General features: G+C 46.7%; 7 protein-coding genes across 7 annotated transcripts; 3 read left to right on the top strand and 4 right to left on the bottom strand.

Moving 5' to 3' along the window:
- Nucleotides 1–458: 458 nt before the first annotated feature.
- On the top strand, nt 459–1,740 carry BGW36DRAFT_427577 (putative prenyltransferase; the record flags this gene model as incomplete). Its single annotated transcript, XM_046220433.1, has 2 exons — nt 459–683; nt 760–1,740. The coding sequence occupies 2 exons, from the start codon at nt 459–461 to the stop codon at nt 1,738–1,740; spliced, it is 1,206 nt and encodes a 401-aa protein (XP_046072323.1).
- A 112-nt stretch (nt 1,741–1,852) lies between these two features.
- BGW36DRAFT_379072 (putative saccharopine dehydrogenase Lys9) lies at nt 1,853–3,868 on the top strand. The gene is made up of 4 exons (XM_046216178.1): nt 1,853–2,239; nt 2,306–2,359; nt 2,470–2,756; nt 2,816–3,868. Exons 1-4 carry the CDS (start codon nt 2,188–2,190, stop codon nt 3,773–3,775), a joined length of 1,353 nt encoding a protein of 450 aa, XP_046072324.1. The 5' UTR covers nt 1,853–2,187; the 3' UTR covers nt 3,776–3,868.
- Nucleotides 3,869–4,110: 242 nt separating this feature from the next.
- BGW36DRAFT_397290 (Aha1 domain family) lies at nt 4,111–5,375 on the bottom strand (the record flags this gene model as incomplete). Its single annotated transcript, XM_046218275.1, has 4 exons — nt 4,111–4,482; nt 4,503–4,940; nt 5,015–5,097; nt 5,153–5,375. 4 exons carry the CDS (start codon nt 5,373–5,375, stop codon nt 4,111–4,113), a joined length of 1,116 nt encoding a protein of 371 aa, XP_046072325.1.
- Nucleotides 5,376–6,340: 965 nt separating this feature from the next.
- Nucleotides 6,341–10,433, bottom strand: BGW36DRAFT_359409 (uncharacterized protein; the record flags this gene model as incomplete). Its single annotated transcript, XM_046214070.1, has 3 exons — nt 6,341–9,816; nt 9,886–10,319; nt 10,426–10,433. 3 exons carry the CDS (start codon nt 10,431–10,433, stop codon nt 6,341–6,343), a joined length of 3,918 nt encoding a protein of 1,305 aa, XP_046072326.1.
- A 3,365-nt stretch (nt 10,434–13,798) lies between these two features.
- On the top strand, nt 13,799–15,379 carry BGW36DRAFT_341713 (putative fructose-1,6-bisphosphatase Fbp1; the record flags this gene model as incomplete). The annotated part of the gene is made up of 2 exons (XM_046213101.1): nt 13,799–14,355; nt 14,437–15,379. Exons 1-2 carry the CDS (start codon nt 14,234–14,236, stop codon nt 15,377–15,379), a joined length of 1,065 nt encoding a protein of 354 aa, XP_046072327.1. The 5' UTR covers nt 13,799–14,233.
- Nucleotides 15,380–15,585: 206 nt separating this feature from the next.
- On the bottom strand, nt 15,586–17,177 carry BGW36DRAFT_295113 (uncharacterized protein; the record flags this gene model as incomplete). Its single annotated transcript, XM_046211151.1, has 4 exons — nt 15,586–16,236; nt 16,304–16,435; nt 16,508–17,050; nt 17,118–17,177. 4 exons carry the CDS (start codon nt 17,175–17,177, stop codon nt 15,586–15,588), a joined length of 1,386 nt encoding a protein of 461 aa, XP_046072328.1.
- Nucleotides 17,178–17,587: 410 nt separating this feature from the next.
- BGW36DRAFT_379102 (putative vacuolar ATPase 98 kDa subunit) lies at nt 17,588–20,836 on the bottom strand. Its single transcript, XM_046216179.1, has 6 exons — nt 20,505–20,836; nt 20,342–20,420; nt 20,035–20,270; nt 18,735–19,973; nt 18,111–18,675; nt 17,588–18,054 (listed from the first exon to the last, which is right to left on the bottom strand). Exons 1-6 carry the CDS (start codon nt 20,628–20,630, stop codon nt 17,714–17,716), a joined length of 2,586 nt encoding a protein of 861 aa, XP_046072329.1. The 5' UTR covers nt 20,631–20,836; the 3' UTR covers nt 17,588–17,713.
- Between the last annotated feature and the right edge of the window lie 12 nt (nt 20,837–20,848).

Genomic DNA, 20,848 nt, shown 5'->3' on the forward strand with positions numbered 1-20,848 from the left:
AAGCACGTTTTGTGGGGAGCCGCGGATACATCATCCCATCTCCGCATCGCCAGCCTGGCTTCACATCCTCGGTTTCTTTCTGCCTTGACTTCTGTCTTGTGTACCCCTTTTTGTTAGCTGTCCTATATATTGGGTTAGTATCGAGTACTAGGCCTCATAACCCTCTTGTTCTCATGCTCATAAGTTTAGGTGCCCAGCTGCATTCTGTACAAAACTGTTCTCTTACTTTTTTTCAAGACCCCTGTATTCATTATTCGACGCATGATTAATTTCGCCACATCACCCATCAAAACACGCTGCAACAGTGCCATTTCGCCAGCGGCACCGACATATAATTATCCGCAGAAATAGAATATAAAAAAAAGACTTGATCCTCATCTTCAACACATACAACCAAGCGCGCTTTACCTTGTCAACTCAACCGCGGCCTTTTTGGCGCCTGCCTATCATTCCTCAAAATGTCGTCTTCTATGCATTTCTCGCACCTCCGAAAATGGATTGCAGCCTCTCCACCAGTCGAGTTCGTCGTGAACAGAGTGAAAGAGCTATTAATCGGTGCTTTAAGGCAAGGGCCGATCCCACAGCATATTGCGTTTGTTATGGACGGGAATCGACGTTTCGCACGGAGTCATGGAATTGAAACCATTGAAGGTCACCATTTAGGGTTTGAAGCTTTGGTGAGAGTAAGTACTTGTCTTTGATCTTCCGCTCATACGGATCCTTTTCAGTCGAATTAGAATCTAATGATAATCTATCCAGATCCTAGAAGTTTGCTATAAGAGCGGTGTGAAAGTTGTGACGATCTACGCTTTCAGTATCGAGAATTTCAATCGATCCCAATTTGAGGTCAACGGTCTGATGGATATGGTCAATGTCAAGCTTGCACAACTCTCTCAACACGGAGACATTCTGGATCGATATGGAGCCAGTGTACGATTTCTCGGCCGCAAAGATATGCTCAGGCCGGACGTTGTTGCAGCAGTAAACCGAGCTGTCGAGGTAACAAGTCGCAACGGAGACCGTATCCTGAACATATGCTGTCCTTACACATCCAGAGACGAGATAGCAGGTGCAATTCGACAAACGGTGGTTGACTACAGCACGCCATTGGGAGAATCAAGAGGCAACAGAGCTCGTAATCCATTCTCAGAGTCGCACATTGCTTCCAACATTCGAGCACAAACTCTTAATACGAAAATCCAAGATAATAATAATGATTCTGACTCGATATCTGCTGTTTCACAAGATGATGAAAATGGTTCGGCCGGGGGTGAAACTGACGTCAAGGTTTACGATTCACCGTCTTCATTTTCGTCATCTACGACTCTTCATCTCGCTGGTCAGGCAGAGGATAATTCTAGAAAAGGTTCGCCGCTGGCGAAACCTGCAGACCTCGACGGATCTGGATTCCCGTCACCAGAGAGTATTAATGTACAGACACTTTCCGACCACATGTATACCAAAGGGAACCCTCCTGTTGATATCTTGATCCGCACTTCTGGTGTGGAAAGGTTAAGCGACTTTATGCTCTGGCAGTGCCACGAAAACACGCAGATCTGTTTCCTTGATGTACTATGGCCCGAGTTCGATTTATGGCACTTCTTGCCTGTGCTGTGGAAGTGGCAAAGGAGAATTACAAAGTCGTTGACTGGCGAGACTGGACTCGAGTCCGATGACTGGAAGAGAGCCAACAACTCCAATATGCATTTCCAACAGACATCAGCGATCGAATCGTATTAATTTTTTTTGTGAATGTGTAATATCATTGCCTTGTATATATAGCTTGTGTGGAGTTCATACAATATTAAGAATTATTAAGAATACAATTCAAGCTGGTTCTGCACTAGTTTTCCCCACGACACGGCGCGCAAATAGACGCTATTCGCCGTCTGCATTTTCCACATACTACACTCAACAGAATAATTTTCAGGTGTGAGTCAAGGCGCAAATAGGTCCTATTCGTTTTTTCGGTGTCCTGCAAAGGTATATAATCATGCCATATGGTCCTTTTGACCCTCGTCCACGAAGTTCCTCAAGTGTCACATGACCATATCGCAGAACCGATTTCGGAGTCTTGAATACTTGCCCCGCCAAAACTAACCCTGGACAATAATTCTGTGAAAAGCCAACTGCACAATCTCATTGAGCTTCAATTTCTCCCTTTATCGTCGATAATCGAACCTCAACATGGTGAAGTCGGTTGCTGGGTCTAAAGTCCTTCTTCTGGGTTCTGGTTTTGGTATGTAGTCCCATCAGTCCAAGTACTATCTATAGAACGCTTTGCTAATGGCTGGGTTGATCATAGTCACCAAGCCCACAGTCGATATCCTCGACCAGGCTGGCGTTGAAGTGACTGTCGGTAAGTAACTGGAGCTAATTTAAACTTCCTATTCTAGCAAGTTAGCTGCGCTGCTTGCTCTGAATCTCTGGACGCATGGGACTCATCAACTAACTGGTCAATCACAACAGCCGCCAGACGTCTTGAAGGCGCCCAGAAGCTCGCTGCCGGAGGCAAGCACACCAAGGCAATTTCTCTTGACGTGAACGACGCCGCTGCTCTTGATAGGGAACTCGAGAAGGTCGACCTTGTCATCTCCTTGATTCCTTATACGTACCACGCCACAGTCATCAAAGGCGCCATCCGCACAAAGAAGAATGTTGTGACTACATCATATGTGTCTCCCGCAATGAAGGAGCTTGAGGAAGATGCCAAAAAGGCCGGTATCACAGTCATGAACGAGATTGGTCTGGATCCGGTTGGTATCTCAAATCAACCAGGAGGGGTGTATTTCTAACATCATCCTCTATCATCTAGGGTATCGATCATCTCTATGCAGTCAAAACTATCTCAGAGGTCCATAATGAGGGTGGCAAGATTATCTCCTTCCTCTCTTACTGCGGTGGATTGCCATCCCCTGAAGATTCTAACAACCCACTCGGATACAAATTCTCTTGGTCGAGCCGTGGTGTTCTTTTGGCTCTCGGTAACGATGCCAAGTACTACAAGAATGGCGCAGAATTCAGCGTCAGTGGTGAACAGCTCATGGGCGAAGCCAAGCCTTACTTCATCTACCCCGGATACGCATTCGTTGCTTACCCAAACCGTGACTCTACTCCTTACCGGGAGCGCTACAACATCCCCGAAGCCCAAACTGTTGTCCGTGGTACACTCCGCTACCAGGGCTTCCCTCAAATGATCAAGGCACTCGTTGATATTGGTTTCCTCAATGAGACCGAGCGTGATTTCCTCAAGAAGCCAATTCCATGGCGTGAAGCCACCAAACAGATCCTTGGCGCTACTTCTGACAAGGAAGCCGATTTGCTCTGGGCGATTTCTTCCAAGACTAACTTCCAAGATAATGACGAGCGCGACCGTATCCTGACTGGTCTTCGCTGGATTGGTCTTTTCTCAGACGATGCTATCACCCCACGTAACAACATCCTTGACACCCTTTGCGCCACCCTCGAGCAGAAGATGAAGTACGGCCCTACGGAGCGTGACATGGTTATGTTGCAGCACAAGTTTGAGATTGAACACAAGGATGGCTCGCGCGAGACACGCACTAGTACCCTTGTTGAATACGGTGACACTAAAGGATACTCCGCCATGGCCAAGTTGGTTGGTGTCCCTTGCGGTGTTGCTGTCAAGATGGTTCTTGATGGCACTATTAGCGAAAAGGGTATTCTGGCTCCTATGAGCATGGATATCTGCGCTCCTCTCATTAAGACTTTGAAAGAGGAGTATGGTATTGAATTGATTGAGAAGACCCTCTAAATGTGATGTTCAGCATTAGAGAACAGTCAATAAGGTGGAAAAGTTATTAGATTACAAATGCACGACTTTAAGGACCTGTTAAATTATTTTGTATCTGAATTTATGATTTTCTTTGGCAAGAGTTTGCCTCTATCATTGCTCGTATAAAGCGTACGCACATGGCAGATTGAATAAAACCACTAGGAAAAGCTAACGTAGCAGACGTGTGTCAATTGTGTCCATTGATGTATTGAGTTTGTTGCTGATTCATGTTGCAAAGGATAAGTCCATAGTGGGAAAGCCTAGGTCACATCTCTATCACGCCGCCATCTAAAACTTAACTGGTTGATGGTGTCCTATAAGAGATTGGGTAGGATCTCAGAGTATCGTGCCAAACCTACAGCAAGGAAAAAGACGAAGACAAACATCAGCACAAATGTCCAAAAATATGACTGATGATGAGAAGGAGAAGGGAGAGAGGGGTGAGGATTTCGGGGAACTGGGTTGCCAAAAGATGGTGGGGGACTGTACCCGAAGGTCTGCTTGATGCTGCGAACATAATATCCTTCCCAGTTGCGTTGGACAACCTCTTCCTGCCCGATAGGAACTCCAGTCCAGGTGACTCGCATTACAGTCACACGGTCAACATCATTCTGATCAAAGAATATTTCCTGGGTACTATAGTGACCCTCTGGCCACTGAGCCAAACGCCATTTTTGCACGAGGGACTTGGGGGGTCTAGTTTGACGAATTCGCCAGTCACATTGCCATCGAAGATGGAGAATTTGCCTCCAACTTTAGCGCCATCGAATTGACGAGGAGGGCCCCGAGTGAAGGCAGCAATGCGCTGGGGGTCGGTGAATGTAGTGTACATTTCTTCAGCGGTAGTCCGGAATTCATCGGAAGCAGTAACGGTTGTAGTATTCACAGAGAGCTTTCCAGTCGTAGCTGTCGAAGTCTTTGAAGTCACCGGTGGGGTGGTACTTTTCTGGGTGTGCATGGTAGGTGTTGCAAAGCCACTGGATGGGTTTGATCCTGGAGCATGTTGGATATCTTTGCCGTGCTCCTCAATTAAAGTCTTGCTGAGTTTGCTCAGCGCTACCCGTAATTGTGGAACAAGCTTAGACCGGACAATATCTTTCACTGGTTGCTTTGAAGCAGAGTCTGAGTAAGCTTCGATATCAAACTGGGTCGTAAAACGTTTAGTAGTAGTTCTCACACATCTTACATGCCTTGAGAGAGGCCGGGGAGAAAACATACGACGAACTCATCTTCTTCGGTATCATGGGCGACTTCGGGAATATTGATCGTACCAGTGACGGTTTCATCATCCTTAGTCTTGCCTACAAGTCCGGTTAGCGGCTACTTTTTACTTGATTATAGCTGGGGGTCTTCGACCTTCGTATTCTAATTGCAACTTGACATCATAGAGAGTAATAACCTTGCCTTTACGCTGGCTGACATCTACGTCGCCGTCCATACTCAACACCTTCTCGATCTTAGCCGAAACGCCATCGCTCTCGACTGAAATCCTGGAGAGGGTTTCCTGCAAATAGTTCTTGGTCCAAGCCGAAACGTCCTTATTCACCCAATGCCAATTATTTGGGTTGTGAAGAGCCATTGTGGTAGAATGAAAGTAACCGCTCGTGTTTCAATACGAGGCCTGAATTGAGAATAAAATTATTATGAACAGTTAAAGACAGTGTCTATTTACCGAACCGAGCAGAGCAGCGAAGTTCTGGGATTCGGCCGAGGATAAAATTTTTCAGTAGAAGGCCCTATCATAACAAAGGTTAGCAATTGAAGAGTGTCACCGACTGCGAGTGCATAGGTTTTCTTGAAAGCTAAATAGAAGCAAAATGCAAATCAGAGCTTTAGGCCGACCAATGCGACCCTCTGCGAGCAAAGTCCGCAGCAAACAGAGTACAAGTCTTTCTAGGACTGGTGCCAGCTATGTATCTCATCATGTTGCAAGGGTATAGGTGACTTTGTGAAGAAGAGTGCAGGTCACAAAGTAGGAGGGGAGGTAAACGGGGAGAAGAATATTCAACGTCGCACCCCCGCCTGTGTGTGAAGAAAAGGGAGCAAAGACAAGGAAATTTTGGGTTTGCTTACTGTCGTAGAAAGAAATCGGCGTATTCTGCTTGATGGACTCAGGTGTTAGTTGACACATAAGCCAAAAGTGAACCAGGAGTAGCGGATGGCAGCAGGGTTTGGGGGAAGATGTCTTCTTCCCTGCCAGGACCGAAAAAGATTATTGCTGAGAGGCCAAAAGGAAAGCTCTAGAAGGATGCCTGTGTTAGGTCACGTGAGAGTGTCATTCTCGCCCTAGTCCTGTTTGGGGATTTCCATCCTGTTTCCTTTTACGAATCTACAGATCCTAATTTCAACGTCGTCTCTTGAATACAACGTCCTCTCTTGTTTTACAGTCATCACCTTGCTTAATACTTCCAAAGGATCATATTAATCATCAGATATGAACCGAACTGAACGACAATCATTACTTTATTCATCTCATAAGATAACGACAGTGGGTATCTCAAATTCAAAAAACCGAGACCATAAAACTTCATAAGCAGGGTCGACCTACTCCAGCTGCTCTATATCTTCCCACCCGCCAGTGGCCAGAAGATGGTCCTTCACGCGCTCTCGAAGAGCTTGTATCTGGCTTCCAAGGGCCTCCGTCCACTGGCCTTCAACCGTGGAGACCCTCTCTTTCAGATCTACGGTCAATTCACGCTCTTCGCGCGCCTGCAGTTTCTGTATCTCACGTCCAATAAACTCCTCGGGCTCTCCGCGACGAACACGCTGTGCCTCCATTAATTTGCAATTCGTCCTCATTAACCCTGATTTCACCTCATGGAGCAGGCAAAGTAGATTGATCTGAGACTCGATGAATTGATAGGTCGATTTCTCTGCATGTGAGAGCAGAGAATAGAGATACTGCATGGGAAACTGGTAATAGCTGGGGTTTTCGTCGTACTCAGGTGCAGGGATTTGAACTTGGAACTCCGAAAGAACCTCAGGCACTTGCTGCACTAATGTCATCAGAGACGGGGCGATGTCCCAGAAAGCAGATAAATGTGTCTCAACACCGCGCTTGACGTTTTCTTCAATAACGTCCATAAAAGATTCAAGTCTAGACAGAGCCTCTGTTTCGTACTGGACGCGCCGATCGAAAGCGTCCTTCACAAAGAACGCGTCTGTCTCTCGCGTTTTCTCTTCATTCTTGCTTTGCTTGTACGGCAACGTGACGACAGCGCGATAGTTTTCATTGCTTTCGCCATGCAATTCGTAAATTTCGTGATAAAGATGCTCTCGAGCTTCGAAGAGCCACTTCAATTGAGTGAGCTGCTCTAGTAGTTCAGGCTTTTCGTCGCCTTCTTCTTGAGTTTGATTTGGATTTTCATGCTGCGTGGCTGCACTGAGTTTTCCACCCAGTTCGACAATACATTCAGTGGCTTTCTTCACGCGGTCACTAAGGATGGCATGCATTGGCGTCATCACCGTGCCTTGATAAGTATCAAATTGATTTTGCAACAAATCTTTCTCCATGCGTTTCTCGTCAACTTCTAGAGCGGCTTCCGCTTCCGCAGCCTCGGCATACGAGATGCCACCTTGCTGTATCTGCTGTTGAATGTTCGCTCTAAATTGCCGTCGATTCTCTTGTATTTTCTCGTCATGCTCCTGCCGTAGCTTTTCTGTTTGAGCCTTGTGGCGCTGCCTAGTTGCCTTGATTTCGGAAAGATCGCTGATAGAACGAACAGTGGTCCGATAGACGACCAAGTCGGGGTGGCTGTTGTTGACAGCAGGATGATGCCTTGGATATGGTGGTGGAAGAGTAACCAAACGTGAAATATCCATTTTATTCAGGCCTCGTGGTGTGAAGGGCTGAGACTGGGTTGAGGGTTGAGAATCAGGCTCATGCCACCCGACCTTTTCAGGAGGGTACTCATCCGGTCCGTAGGCCATTTGCAGGGGTTTTTGATTTCCTCCGGATTGTTGTTCTTCCTCCGATTCGCGCAGTGTCTCGTTGTATCCCATCTGCATGGCTTCACGCAATTCACGCGGAACTCCCATATATTTTGATTCCCTTTTAGACCTTTGGGCTCGGCGCTCAGCCCCTTCACTGCTAGATCCAGTCTTGGACTCCCACCAGCGGCTAGGTGGTCGACCCCTAGAGCTCATTTCATCATTCTCAATGCTTATGCTAGCAATAGGAGAAAGGCAAGGTTGGTAGTTGCTCCACCATGCTGATTCAGGTCTGGAGGATACACCTACAGAGCCACTGCTTTCTGCTCTAGAGGGTGAAGTCTGTTTGAAGGAAGTATCCAACTTCATCCCAGTTGGCTTCGCTTGTGGAGGTTCCGGCACAAACAATTTGCGCCGTACTTCCTCAATTTCGATATCCACGTTGCCGTCGCTAAAAGTCTGCGAATATATTTGGCGTCGAATGCGGGATTCGGAGAGGATGAAGTCGGTGAATACTTTCAATGCCTCTGCTTCATTTGTTGCTGATAATTCTTTCTCGAGCATAGCCTGGTATCTTTGAGAAGCTCCATCTAATGGATCGATACGTTGGTGAATAATTGAGTCGAGAGATGGGGTTTGGTGCGTTGAATTACGTCGTGGCAGAAGAGGGGCGGGAACAGAGACTATATCATTTGGTAGGTGGAGTATATGAGAGATTGGCCTGTCCTCTATCTTTACACCTAGGCGTGAAGGTGGCTTTGCTTCTTTAGAAGAGCTCAAGGGAGGCGTCGGTAAAGTCTTAGATGATGCGTCATGCTGCTCTTTGGGAAATGGTGACTCAAAATCCGGTGAAAAAGGAGGGGTGGGAGTAATTTCCTGACGGGAAAATATCGAATCTGGCTTGGGCGTAGAAAACGAAGAACGATCAGAAAATAGCCCAGAAGAAGTCCTAGATCGACTACTAGACGGGAAATCGTCGGATTGTGCACTCCGAGCACTGGAAAGAGGCTTTGAAGCCCCTTGGCGACGATTGCTTGCCGCAGCATCGGACTTTTCGACACCAGCAAGAACGAGGTTTGATGGTGTTACTTGGTCCGAGCCATCTTCCCAAGCCTTGTAGATGTTGTTGTTAGAAATAGACGTCAAATCCTCGGAAAAGTTGTGCCTTTTGTGTCTGCTCTCTATGCGACGCTCGCGAATTCCTTTCGCGCTACTATCCCTCACGGCAAGACTACGAAACAGGCCTCCACTTCCAGGCCTGTGCGAAGAAGAAGATTCACCAGAATCTATATTTTGCCTGAGCGATGGAGAAGATATCTCGGTGTTCACGTGCAACGATTGATTGTCATTCAATTTCCTCTTCGGAATCGCTTCATCAACCCAATCGGCGGGTGTTGGTGGAACTCGGTCAAGAGCCGTGCCTAGGACTGGAGGACCGCGCTGACGGGAAGGTTGAATAACACGCCTAGATGATGCATCTGAAGAGCCGCTAGCACTTTGAGATCTCAACGGGGGCGGCCCAGGAGGAGGAGGGGGCAATGGCATTCCCGGTTCCCAGCTTGTTCTCGGCGGAGACCGACTATGGGATGTACTCGACGCTCGTGATGAACTGTTGCTTTGCAATGCGCCAGTAGAGGCCGCTCTTTTAGATGAAGGAGCCTGTTGAGGTATATCGTATCGTTGGTGATTCTCAGCGTAGCCGTATGGAGACTGCTGCTGAGAAGCGACAGGGTATTGTGACGCAGTTGACCCAGGTCGCGATATACCAAGCCCCGAATCGAAACCACCACCTTGATGATGGTCTATGTTTGCCCTGGATGACGATCTAGATCCCCCTGGAGGAGGTGGTGGAGGGTGATTAAGATATGCGGACTGCCAGTTTGTGCTACCATCGTTCAAGGAAATCATCGACACTGGTCGAGAGTGGGAACTTTGGTTGCGATATCCCAACGAATGGCCATCTTGAGGCTGCCCTGTGATATCGTTAGATCGCCCCGGTCGTGGAGATACAGCCGCCAGAGACGGAGGTTCAGATGGTGATGTTGCTTGGTGACGAGGCGTATAAGGTGGAGGAGGGGACAGTTGAGTGTCTATAAACACACGATGAGTATATGGCAGGTTTTCGTCGGAAATCAACAGAGATATATGGCTTTACAAACCTGAAGAGCGCGGCGGAGGCTGCACAACTCGAACTACATTACTCCGCTGAGGGTGCGCCATATGCGCTATCTGAGGTGAACCACCTCCACTCAGAGGGGCCCATTCTTGAGGGTTATAAGGCGCACTATACGATGAAGACGGTATTCTCGAAGCCATCGGAGAAGCTCCTGGAAGGGCGCTAGCTGGGGAAGGTAGGTAGGGCGATTGACCTTGCGAGAATGGACTCGAGAGAGAAGTCGCTGGAGACGGGGTATACCCAATCCTAGCACCAGCACTGAGACTCTGATACGGCGCGCTGCCCAGGCTCGTGGTCAATGCCGGAGGTTGAATGGCATTGCTTCGACGACTCGTAGGAGACGAACCGGCGGGTGGTGAATGGGCAGCAGCAATATTAGGGCTGCTTGTGTTGCTCCAGCTGTCTTCTGTTAGTACACTGAAAGTACCTAGCGTCCACTAGTACTCTCGAGCGCGACCCCGGACCAGGAAGAAACGAGAGACGCGGCGAAAGGATGTAGGGGATATAAACGAAATCATCCTACCCATTCATGTTGGGGGCACACCAGGTGAAACGCCACGATCCAGTAGAAGGCGTGTTTCGTTCAAAGGTTCAAGCGCGCCATCACGACTGGGTTAACAGGGGTGTTGCAAGCGAGTCAGTCTCTGAACAAAGGCCGTGGCCTTCTAACCATTTTTCCTTTGTTGGCAGAGTATAGGTCGAAAATCGGTGAAGGGATGAGAAAAGTTGGCCGAGATTAGATGAGGCTGTTTCTATTCTTTGCAACAGGCAAATCTTTGTCTGTCATTAGCCCGTCTTGCCCAGCGTGGACACCACTAACCACGCCTAATCGAGCTTAATTGGCAGGAAGAAGGTGCATCGGACATAGTTCGTCAGGACCAAAGTAGTAGTAGACTAGTAGCACAAAGCGCGAAGGCCCAGTTGTATATAAATAGCCTCATCTAGGGTGTTCTATTCGCTGCCGATTGGGGAGGGCGAGAATCATACCAGAGTTGTAGCTGGGACGAGCAGCCTGATTGGAGCAGCAGCAAGCCAGAGAGGACGATTATCTGATTCAGGAATAATCAGCAGCTATGGCCAGACAAGAGCTGCAGCTAGCCCTGGTCTCGTCACAATGCGCTACTGCGCTACCCCTCTTCTTTGCCTCCCCAAGCGTCTCTGAGGCCGAATCAGCATGAGCGATCAGCCGCTGAGGAGAGTCACTAAACACCGTGACCCTGCAACACGGCCTGGCGTGCGCAATAATTCGCCAAAGCCAATGCATGCAACTGGGTGAGTATCTATTTATGCGACAAGCTACAGTGCCGTTTCCCATATCCTGGGACAGTCACCTGGAGGTCAGCGAGGTACCCGTTGGGCGGCGTGAAATAACCAGCCAACATGTGCAGCTAATTTCTGGCGGGTTTACGGAGTAGTTATCATTCAATTCGAGATTGTGGCGTTGAGATATCTTATTGAAATGTTGTAAAGCATGAAAATCCTACACTTTGAAACCGACTAATCCTCACAAGAACATATTATTGACAGCCGTTATCCACACCTTGGGGCCGTTTGGCAAGCAGTACAACCCCAAAGGCCCAAGCACGTTCAGCATAGCTACATGGAGTGAGTCGTGACTATCAGATGCCGGCATCAGCAGGTAGGGTGTGTGACACTACGTATTTAGCGTTGCAAAATGGTTTTAAATAAGAGCGATGATTACAGCTAAACAACTCAATTTGCTATGCGAATTACTAAGTCCTCTACTGCGCCGCGGCGAGATTGGTATATCATTTTCGTTATTCTTGCAATGAGCATACCTTGAATACAATTAGCTTCTGTTTCAATCCATTTGTAAGCGTGACACAAGTTGCAAAGGATAAGAAAGTGTCAGATAGTGCCCTGTCACAGGCAGTGGTCATCAATGTAAATAATTTTATGTTGACCGTCGTGATAAAAATAGTAAATCATCATGGAAACAAAAAGGCATGCAAAGGGCATCGAATATGGAAGAGAACTTACTCAGATCTACACAATCACAGTATTGGTTCATTACTAGTACACCTGGTGACGCGATAGTCAGTGTATTTGCACAATACTCGACTCATGATCCATTAATGTCAGGTCGTTCTCAGTCCGGACAATTCTCGTCTTAACTGGCTTGCACCAGCTTGGACATATGCTTGTCTTTGTGTTATGTCGTGTCATCATTGGAAGTGAGAGAAACTGTCACGGTGGACTAACATACATTACGAACTGTCGATCAACGAAGGTTATCGGCACCAACGAAGCTAGGTTATTTAAGCGCGTCTATTGATATCAATCAGCGGAGCCTATGAAAAACCGGCAGGAATGTAAAGGAATGTGAAATTTCAGTAAAGCATGAATGGTAATTTAAGGATGTTGTCTGCATCGATAACTCGAATAAGACTCGTCATCTAAGGAATCATCATATAATAATGACAATAAAGAGAGAGGAAAAAGATCTTACCGTTCGTGGTGGTTATTCAACCAGAATCTAACTACTGATGCTTATGCCTTCGAGGTATTGTTAGAGATCACGAGTGCCACAAGTGAAACATTGATTCCAGGTAGAGATGCATCTCAGTGGGCGAGGTTTTCTAGGCCTGCCACAAAAAGGCGTGTCCATCAAGACCGGACTGCTTTTACAGCCGTCGGAGCCCAGTGCCGCTTCATCATCGAGGCAAGGAACAAATCGAAAGGTCGGCACTCACATATTTGGCGGTGTCTGACGACAACTGTCTATCTTCGATCGAGTTAGTCAATTGTCATGAAAACATATCAACAAGTTTGGAAGTGATAAATAATAACAAGATCAGTCTAAGCCTAATAATATCGTCAAAGCCCGAGGGACTCGGCCGGTAATTTCCAGCGTATATTGTAAAAATGATCATCATCTTGGAGGGGGGGGAGGAAGACAACAATAGGGGAGAAAAGTCTCACCAGCTGTCGCTTTACAAGAATTATACTTGTAGCACTGGGACATTAGAGGTGGAGCATTAACCAAAAACTCTGCACAGCCAAAATGTTAGCCATAGCGTTCCCTCACACAGGACTGATGGAGATGACAGTGGTAGGAGAGTAAAGTCAGACTGACGTGTCAATTCGAGTTTCATTCCATAAGGTCAAAGACTCTAGTTTGCGGTTGTAACAAATCATCATGTAGTGAAAAAGAGCGTGAAAAAAATCCAACTCACCATGTTCCCAAGCTTTGCAGCTGCAATTTGGCTGTATACATAGTTAGCAGCCGACGGCTATAAAATGCCGAGACAGTCTTTGAAGATTTGTGAATAAAATCGAGGCTCGTCAGCTAGGAAGCTTCACGTCGCAGAGATGGAAGGCAGGACTGAGCTATTCTTGTTTTTTTTTCTTAAGTAGCGTTTTTTTTAGTCGGCTAATATTTGGGCCTAGCCTGAAGGGGCAGTGTTGTATCACATGACCTGTTTACATTGTTTGCAGTCTTCCCTGCGGCCGCTCACGTGATTTACCGTATGATTTCTAATCTCAAGCAAAGGGGATCCAAGCTCGACCATCAAGCCGAATAATCAGTATTCTAATCAAGATCCAGATGGCAGATACTGTTAAGGCAAACCCTATAACTTTGTTGATTGGTGGGAGAATATCACTCAGTCCAGAAGCACCGAAGATCCCATCTTGTTTCGCCTCGGGGTAAGTCGACCGAGGGATGGAAATTAGATAGTATCGATATGCTCCATAGTAAAGGGCCACAGGCGCGGAGAAGGCCGGCGCAGGACGAGATAATATAAGATAATGTAAGATAATAAGCCGGAGCGTGTCCAGGTGGCCGCTCGATGCGGTCTAGCGCGGGGAATGGCGGGTCTGCGGCAGTGAATGCGGGCACAGTGACGAAACCCATTGCTTCGAGCTGCGTGACCTGGCTACCATGTACCTCGTGATGCTAAAATAGCTGCCATAGGTACCTCGTTTTGATGTACCTCCATTGTGAGTCGCACTGACGTTGTTGCTCCCCACACCCGACGACGACCTGCCTGTATATCCGTCTCGCTCTCTCTCTGTGTTATAAATACCCATTCCTCTTGAGGGCCTTTTGGAAAATGGTCCAAGTTTTACAACCTGACACAATATCCATCCTCTAGCAGATCTAATCCAGGCATCCGAGCTCATCCTTCGCGTCTACAGCTACTCCGCATTCTCCAATTCCGACTCTCCTACCACCATTCCACCCTTGCGTCTCCGCTGAACCGAGGTTAACCGCCTATTAAACCGCACCCTTTTATCTCAACTGCTCCCGCAGATTCATTTTCATCATTCGATCCGTATCAGTTACTATCACAACATCCGAGATCACAATGGCGGCTGCGATCAATCCCCCCGCCGTGGGACAGGAGAACATTAACACCGACATTATCACTTTGACGAGATTCTTGACTGAAGAGCAGACCAAGCACCCCGAAGCCACTGGTGATTTCACGTAGGTCTCCTAATACCCTTCGTTCTCCAAAGTCAAACATCCTACTACCACACTCAACGAAACTAACGTTACACCTTGAAGGTTGCTGTGCCACTCTCTGCAGTTTGCTTTCAAGTCGATTGCTTACTATATCCGTCGTGCGACCCTGATCAACCTCACAGGCCTAGCCGGGTCTTCGAACACGACCGGAGACGACCAGAAGAAACTAGACGTGATCGGAAATGATGTGTTCATTTCAGCCATGAAAGGATCTGGCAGAGTCCGTCTTCTGGTATCCGAAGAAGAGGACCAAGCTATTATTTTCGACGAACACCCAAATGCACGATACGCAGTTGTATGCGATCCCATTGATGGCTCGTCTAACTTGGACGCTGGTGTTTCTGTCGGCACGATTTTCGGTATCTTTCAACTACCCGACGAAGTCCTGGGTCCAAACAAAACCGTCTCGGCTAAGGATATCTTACGCTCCGGTACCGAGCTCGTTGCTTCTGGCTTTACTATGTATGGTGCCTCTGCTCAGCTTGTCATCACTATGCGTGGAGGATCTGTCAACGGCTTCACCATGGAAAACTCTCTCGGTGAATTTATCTTGACCCACCCTAATATGCAGCTCCCGCCGAAACGTGCCATCTACTCGGTCAACGAGGGTAACAGCGTCTACTGGGATGACTGGGTCAATGACTACTTTCACTCTCTGAAATTCCCAGAGGAGGGTGGTAAACCGTACAGTGCTCGTTACATTGGTAGCATGGTTGCTGATGCTTATCGCACTCTTCTCTATGGAGGTATCTTCGCATATCCGGCGGACAAGAAGAGCCCCAAGGGAAAGCTACGTATCCTCTACGAGTGCGCACCCATGGCTATGATCTTTGAAAATGCAGGTGGCTTGGCTGTCAACTCCCGCGCTGAGCGACTTTTGTCTGTTGTTCCTGAACATATTCACGACCGCAGCGGCGTGTTCCTTGGCTCCAAAGACGAGGTACAAAAGGCTATCGACGTGTACAACAAACATCACTCGAAATAAGAAATAAAAGAAGGATATAAGTGCATATAATTCGAAATTGAGCGGGAGCAAGGAGCTTTATTCTGGTTGGATGTCTATACTATTTTATACTATTTATGTGATGACCCGAATATATTGACATTGTACTACATAACTTAATAAACCGACGTTGATCCCTAAATAACCGAGATTTTCTGGTGAAAATCCTTAAAAGTTTATTGAGGGTGCTAGCATAAAGGAATATTAATTCTTGATTGTCTCTCGGCCGATACAATGGTACCTTTCGAATTCGTTTGCGTTCGTTGCATAACATTAGGCTTATGAAGAAAGATACTCGATCCCATCGTCGCAAAAGCACGCAAGCGGTGATGCGAAATTAAATCCAAGAAGCGTGATATCTTCTTTCTCAACACCCGGATCTCGTCCAGACAGCGATTTTGAATCGCAGAAAACAGAACTCGCTGCTGAGACGTACAGCTCGGTGCTTCGGAGGCTTGCTTCACAAACTCTAGAACATGATGTGAGAGCCGTAATCTATAGTTACTTCGCAGCACAGAGGTGCCTATATAAGAATTACGCGGTGCTAAAGGCGGGTCTATGGTGAATTTTGCGACGGGGCTATCGTGTGTCAATGGGTATAGAATGTTTTCCACGTTCTCTGCGTCTTGTAAGATGGTTTCCGAATTTAGTAGCAACGTATCAGGATCGCCGGTATTTAAAAGTTCCTGGATATCAGTGCATATTCGAGTGCAATGATAGGTGAAAATGTATGCTCGAAGAACAGGGTACTCAGCCGCTTCGCAGTATTTATGTATTTCGTTGAACCACATGATTGCTTCATCAAAGTACCTTGGGTCAGGGGTAAGTACTCGGTTGTGCTATGAACCAGTTATTCAAACTAAATTCTAGAAGAACATGACGTGGGTATTCAGTTTGTTAACTCACCATTGTGTTATATACGGTGAAGAACAAATTCCGTCCATCCTGTCTTCGAAATTGATCCCGGCCACGCTGACGGATCAGTTCTATGAGTCCCTGATTATGAATATCCCATTTGGAAAACGCATTAGCGCTATCCTGTGTACTTAGGAGCAGCTGTAGTAGGATGGATGTTAGCGTCACTCAAGCTATGAGAGCCTAGAAACAAACCTCGTACAGACCCAAAAACAACACACCTAACAGGATGCTGTCATTTTGATATTGTCGAGGGTCATGAAGTGCCAAGTTCATGGAAGCAATTGCTGTTCCGTATGCCTTCACTCGATAGGAAGTAGCTGTATGAGACTGGGAAATATTTTCTAAATACGCACACCCAAAGGCATAAGCTGCCTTGTACAGCGCCGAATCTTCTTCAGCCAGTTTAAGTAGGTCGGAGAACGTGGATGAGAAGTCAAAATTGTCCTTTGCCAACGGCATAACATGGTCCTCCCATGGTTCTGATAGGGGCTTGCACCATGGAATAGAAACCGTTCTGTCCTCTGTGTTTACTGTCTCCGAACGAGACCGACAAACCTTCGGCAAGGGGTACGGGTTGCCTGCTGTATTTCGTTTTCTGCGAGGACCTTTATTATGATTTGACTGGTATGATGATACCGTCGCTATCTGGAAGAGGCTAGATGTTTCGTCGCGATAACCAGAACATCGTAGTCCCTTTCGTATGCACTGACCACAGCCAGGACGTACAAGATCACACTATCCAGGCATCCGGTATAAATTAATAAATTGAAATTTGCGATGAATCTGCATGATCGTATCATACCTTAATTCGACGCTGTCGACATTCATGGCAATCCCGGCTAGGTCGGCCAGTGTTGGGCATCGTATCCGAAATAGATGACCATGAACAACTCGAAGACACGAGGTCTCGCACTCGACATCGGGTTACATAGATGTTAAATATTAATCAGCCGATGCATCAATGTAGCCTAGTTAGAAGTGATCAGCGAGTGAAGTTCCCACCAACCATTTCGGCCCTCAGCTGAAGTAGGGCTGCTGCAAGGAACATAGGCTATCCCCCTTTCGGAGATCAATTCGCCTAATCAGGGAAGCCGATTGGACGAAGGATAAGGGTATATGCAGCCACCATTATTGAAACATGGAGCAAGATGTTTGTTGTATATATATAGAAGCAGTAGAATGTGCTAAATGTTTAGGCCAGTCGTTCTACTAAGAGACACCCACGGCATCAATTGATATGCGATATCAACAACATTGACACTATTATATATGCAAACATTGAAAACTAGACCATCAACACATCTCCGATGAGATACTGATCGCGACATATATATTTATTTCTAAAGCTATAAGACAGTATTATAACAACGGGAGATAATAGAGAAAGCCAAGAGACCCTCAGTCGACAGGATCTTCTTCAAGGAGAGTCTTGAAGCTGAAAGGCTGGAAGGGAATGCCGTCACCAATAAAATGTTTGCTCATAGCTTCAACCCAGTGCAAACGCAGCGAATGCAACATGGCACTCGTTCCTTCCATGACACAGAGGATGGCCACAGTACAGAAAAACCAGAGGTAAAAAGTGGCGACAATCATGATGACACGCATAACAGTGCCCTCAGTAGTGAAAGCACCCCCAAGAGTCATATTCCAAAGCACAATTGAAAGCTGTTGGTGAGCAAGAGACAAGGCCCAGAGACGAAGGTAAGAGGCAGTATGTGAGATACAGTTAAGACAAAATTCTAAAGACAAAGAATGTTAATACAGACACAATGAGACAGTCATCTGACATGCTTACCAATTGTATGAATGACTTGGTGAATCATCTCATCTGAGAACTCAAATTCCTCATGCTCTCCCTCATCAAGATCTTGCGCTATCATCGCAACACCCTCGCCATCACTTGCTAGACTGTCACGCCCATTATATGGGCGTCCGTTCAAGTCTCCGTCATCATCCAATGCGCTGACATGGGATTGCTCACCGAGTCCTCGATACCCTAGAGCTCTTGCCCGGTTGTGTTCGGAACGAAGCCAAAATGGCTTAAGAAATAACATAATAGGCACTTGAATCACCGCCAAAAGTAACAAGATAACTTGTACTTTGCCCTGTCCTGGGTAGAGCTGGTCTTCGGGACTTACACTTCCAGGACTAAGAAACATAAAGATGAGCATGTTGAGGAGACCCGGTGGCGAGACTCCACGAGCATTCCAATCTACGGACCACTTGTAGACAATCGTGATAACGAGATACCCAAAAATAGATTGGAAGAAGATCATACCCGGAATAAAATTTCCGAAAATGTCAACCTTAGATTTAAAATGACGTGCATTGATGTATTGCATGCAGAGAGAGTATGTCATCTTGATAATGTCAGTTAGTTATTTCAAGAGTAAGATAGACAAATGAAAATTTCACTTACGTGGGCCCATCCCAAGAGAATACTCAACTTCATCTTGTAGCTGTTGCTGAAAAGAAGCGCGTTCTCTGCTTCGTGCCAGTTCCAATCCAACCCAAATGTATAACGATAGCCGGGCTTAAGTGATGCTACTACAGCCTTTCCACTCTCAATGTCGTGGGGCCATTCCCATTGACTGGGGAAAATATCGAACGACAATGAGAAGACATCGTTGTAGATCAGGCCAGTATATATCGAGAAAATTCCCATCAGCAACATAATGTATCGACCGTAGAATGCCATGTAGGTAAGCTCATCTAGCTTTGTTTGAAGCAGTTTCTTTTCAAAGGTGATCATCGCAACGGCCGTCAACGTCATGAGAAGACCATGGCCAAAGTCACCGAACATGACAGCAAAAAGAAATGGGAAGGTAATAATTGTAGGTAGACCAGGGTTGACTTCGCCATACTTAGTAATACCGTAAGCGTTAATGATGGTTTGGAACGCCTCAGTAAACTTGTTGGTCTTGACATAGCTGGGAGGCGTTTTGTTTGTTTTGATCTGATTAACAATAGTGGGAACTGACAGCCCAGCACGATCATTGACGTCCTGCAGTGTCGATTTGATCAATGCGAGGGAATTAGTTGGGCACCATGCTTCGGCAATCAGAGTCTTTCTCGCTTGGTCGTACGAAAATTTATTCAGCGTATGATAAACGGCTTTTTCTTTCTTAACAATAATCATCCAAGCAGCGAGGGAACGGGCGATCTGAGTCAATTCAGCGTCCAAAGTGTTTTTTGTGTTCCTCAAAACACTTTCAATGTCACCAAGACGAGTATTGACTTCGTGAATTTGATCCCGCCTTAGTTCACTGTTCTCATCAACATTGTAGAGGTTGGCGCTGAGAGATTCAGAAATCTTTCGAATCTTTGAGATGATCTCCTTTCCATGGGCGAAGATAACGAATACATTCTTGTGGACTTCCTCGTTAGTTGTCGGGTCGATAATCGGTTCTGGGATTTCGGATTGATTCATGTAAAGATTTCCTCGCAATGTACGCCACAGAATGCGTTCGAAAGAGCCAATACGATCTCTCGGAATGACGCCAGCGACAAAGCCAATGTTCATCACAGAGAAAGATTGCTGACCTTGGGTATCACCATTCTGGCCACGAGAGATCTGGTGTTCAACGTCCTGCAAGAGTGGAGCCTCATCGCCTTCGCCGTCGACTGATGGTCGAATTTCCTCGGTATGACCGTGAGCCTAGATAGGAACCTCGTATTAGAATCTATAATCTGGTAAAACCAAACAAGAAGCTACATACGCGGTCAAAGAAAGCACCAGTTTCTCTCAGAACCCAGCGCCATTCTGTGAGTTCAACTTCTCTCTTCTTCAACGTCTCGTAGCTATCGTTCAACGATACAACACGCTGTTCCAAGCTTTCGCTGCGTTCCGCTAACTCGTCAATTTCGGCAGCGGATGGCGCGGCCAAAATATTGGCGAATTCGGATGATGAACGCATGGCAATGTTTGCCTTTTCCATTTGCGCCGAGAAATATCCTACAGTGTTGCATTAATTAGTCATTTTGATCTGGTGTACAAATGACCGGGTATTTGTTACGAAAACGTACGTAGCTGTCTCTCGACGTTGTCAAGGCGGCGAATTTCTTTGGTGAAAGTTCGTTGAAACGCATTCGTGTCGGGGTTAAGCTAAACCGTACACGCTCGAGTCAGATTTCGTTGATGATTATATAACTGTTTGTGTTGCATGCATCACAGGTACGGGATACGTACATCTCGGAATTGCACCTCTCCAACCTCACCCAAGGCGCTCACGACTTCCCGGCCGATTTCATTTGCAATATAGAGCTGAGTCAAGCTCATGTCCGCCGAGCGGAAAAATGTGTCCTTCGGAGCCATGTTGAAAAAGAGATTCCACTGCTAAAAAGCAGGTGTTTAATGTGAAGAGAACTCGTGGTTGAAGAATAAGCGTAGTCCCGAGAAAACAAACAAATAAGAAAGGGAGCGACGTATTTAAACAATAGTAAGAGCTTCCTTTGAAGATGAGTGCCGTTTGAGTCGGCCCCTCCACCAAGAAAGAATCCTCGCTGTCTTGGACGAGAGTGCTAGAAAGGTTG

This window comes from Talaromyces proteolyticus, assembly GCF_021365285.1.
Source record: "Talaromyces proteolyticus strain PMI_201 chromosome Unknown BGW36scaffold_6, whole genome shotgun sequence".
In the NCBI taxonomy this organism is placed as follows: Eukaryota; Fungi; Ascomycota; class Eurotiomycetes; order Eurotiales; family Trichocomaceae; genus Talaromyces; species Talaromyces proteolyticus.

What these genes read in the sequence shown, in the direction of transcription:
- BGW36DRAFT_379072 (XM_046216178.1), top strand. Translation starts at nt 2,188, where the DNA reads ATGGTGAAGTCGGTTGCTGGGTCTAAAGTCCTTCTTCTGGGTTCTGGT. An exon ending in TCTTCTGGGTTCTGGTTTTG is followed by an intron (nt 2,240 to 2,305) that starts GTATGTAGTCCC and finishes GGTTGATCATAG; the next exon opens with TCACCAAGCCCACAGTCGAT. An exon ending in TGGCGTTGAAGTGACTGTCG is followed by an intron (nt 2,360 to 2,469) that starts GTAAGTAACTGG and finishes CAATCACAACAG; the next exon opens with CCGCCAGACGTCTTGAAGGC.
- BGW36DRAFT_379102 (XM_046216179.1), bottom strand. Translation starts at nt 20,630, where the DNA reads ATGGCTCCGAAGGACACATTTTTCCGCTCGGCGGACATGAGCTTGACT. An exon ending in GAGAGGTGCAATTCCGAGAT is followed by an intron (nt 20,421 to 20,504) that starts GTACGTATCCCG and finishes TGTACGGTTTAG; the next exon opens with CTTAACCCCGACACGAATGC. An exon ending in CAACGTCGAGAGACAGCTAC is followed by an intron (nt 20,271 to 20,341) that starts GTACGTTTTCGT and finishes GCAACACTGTAG; the next exon opens with GATATTTCTCGGCGCAAATG.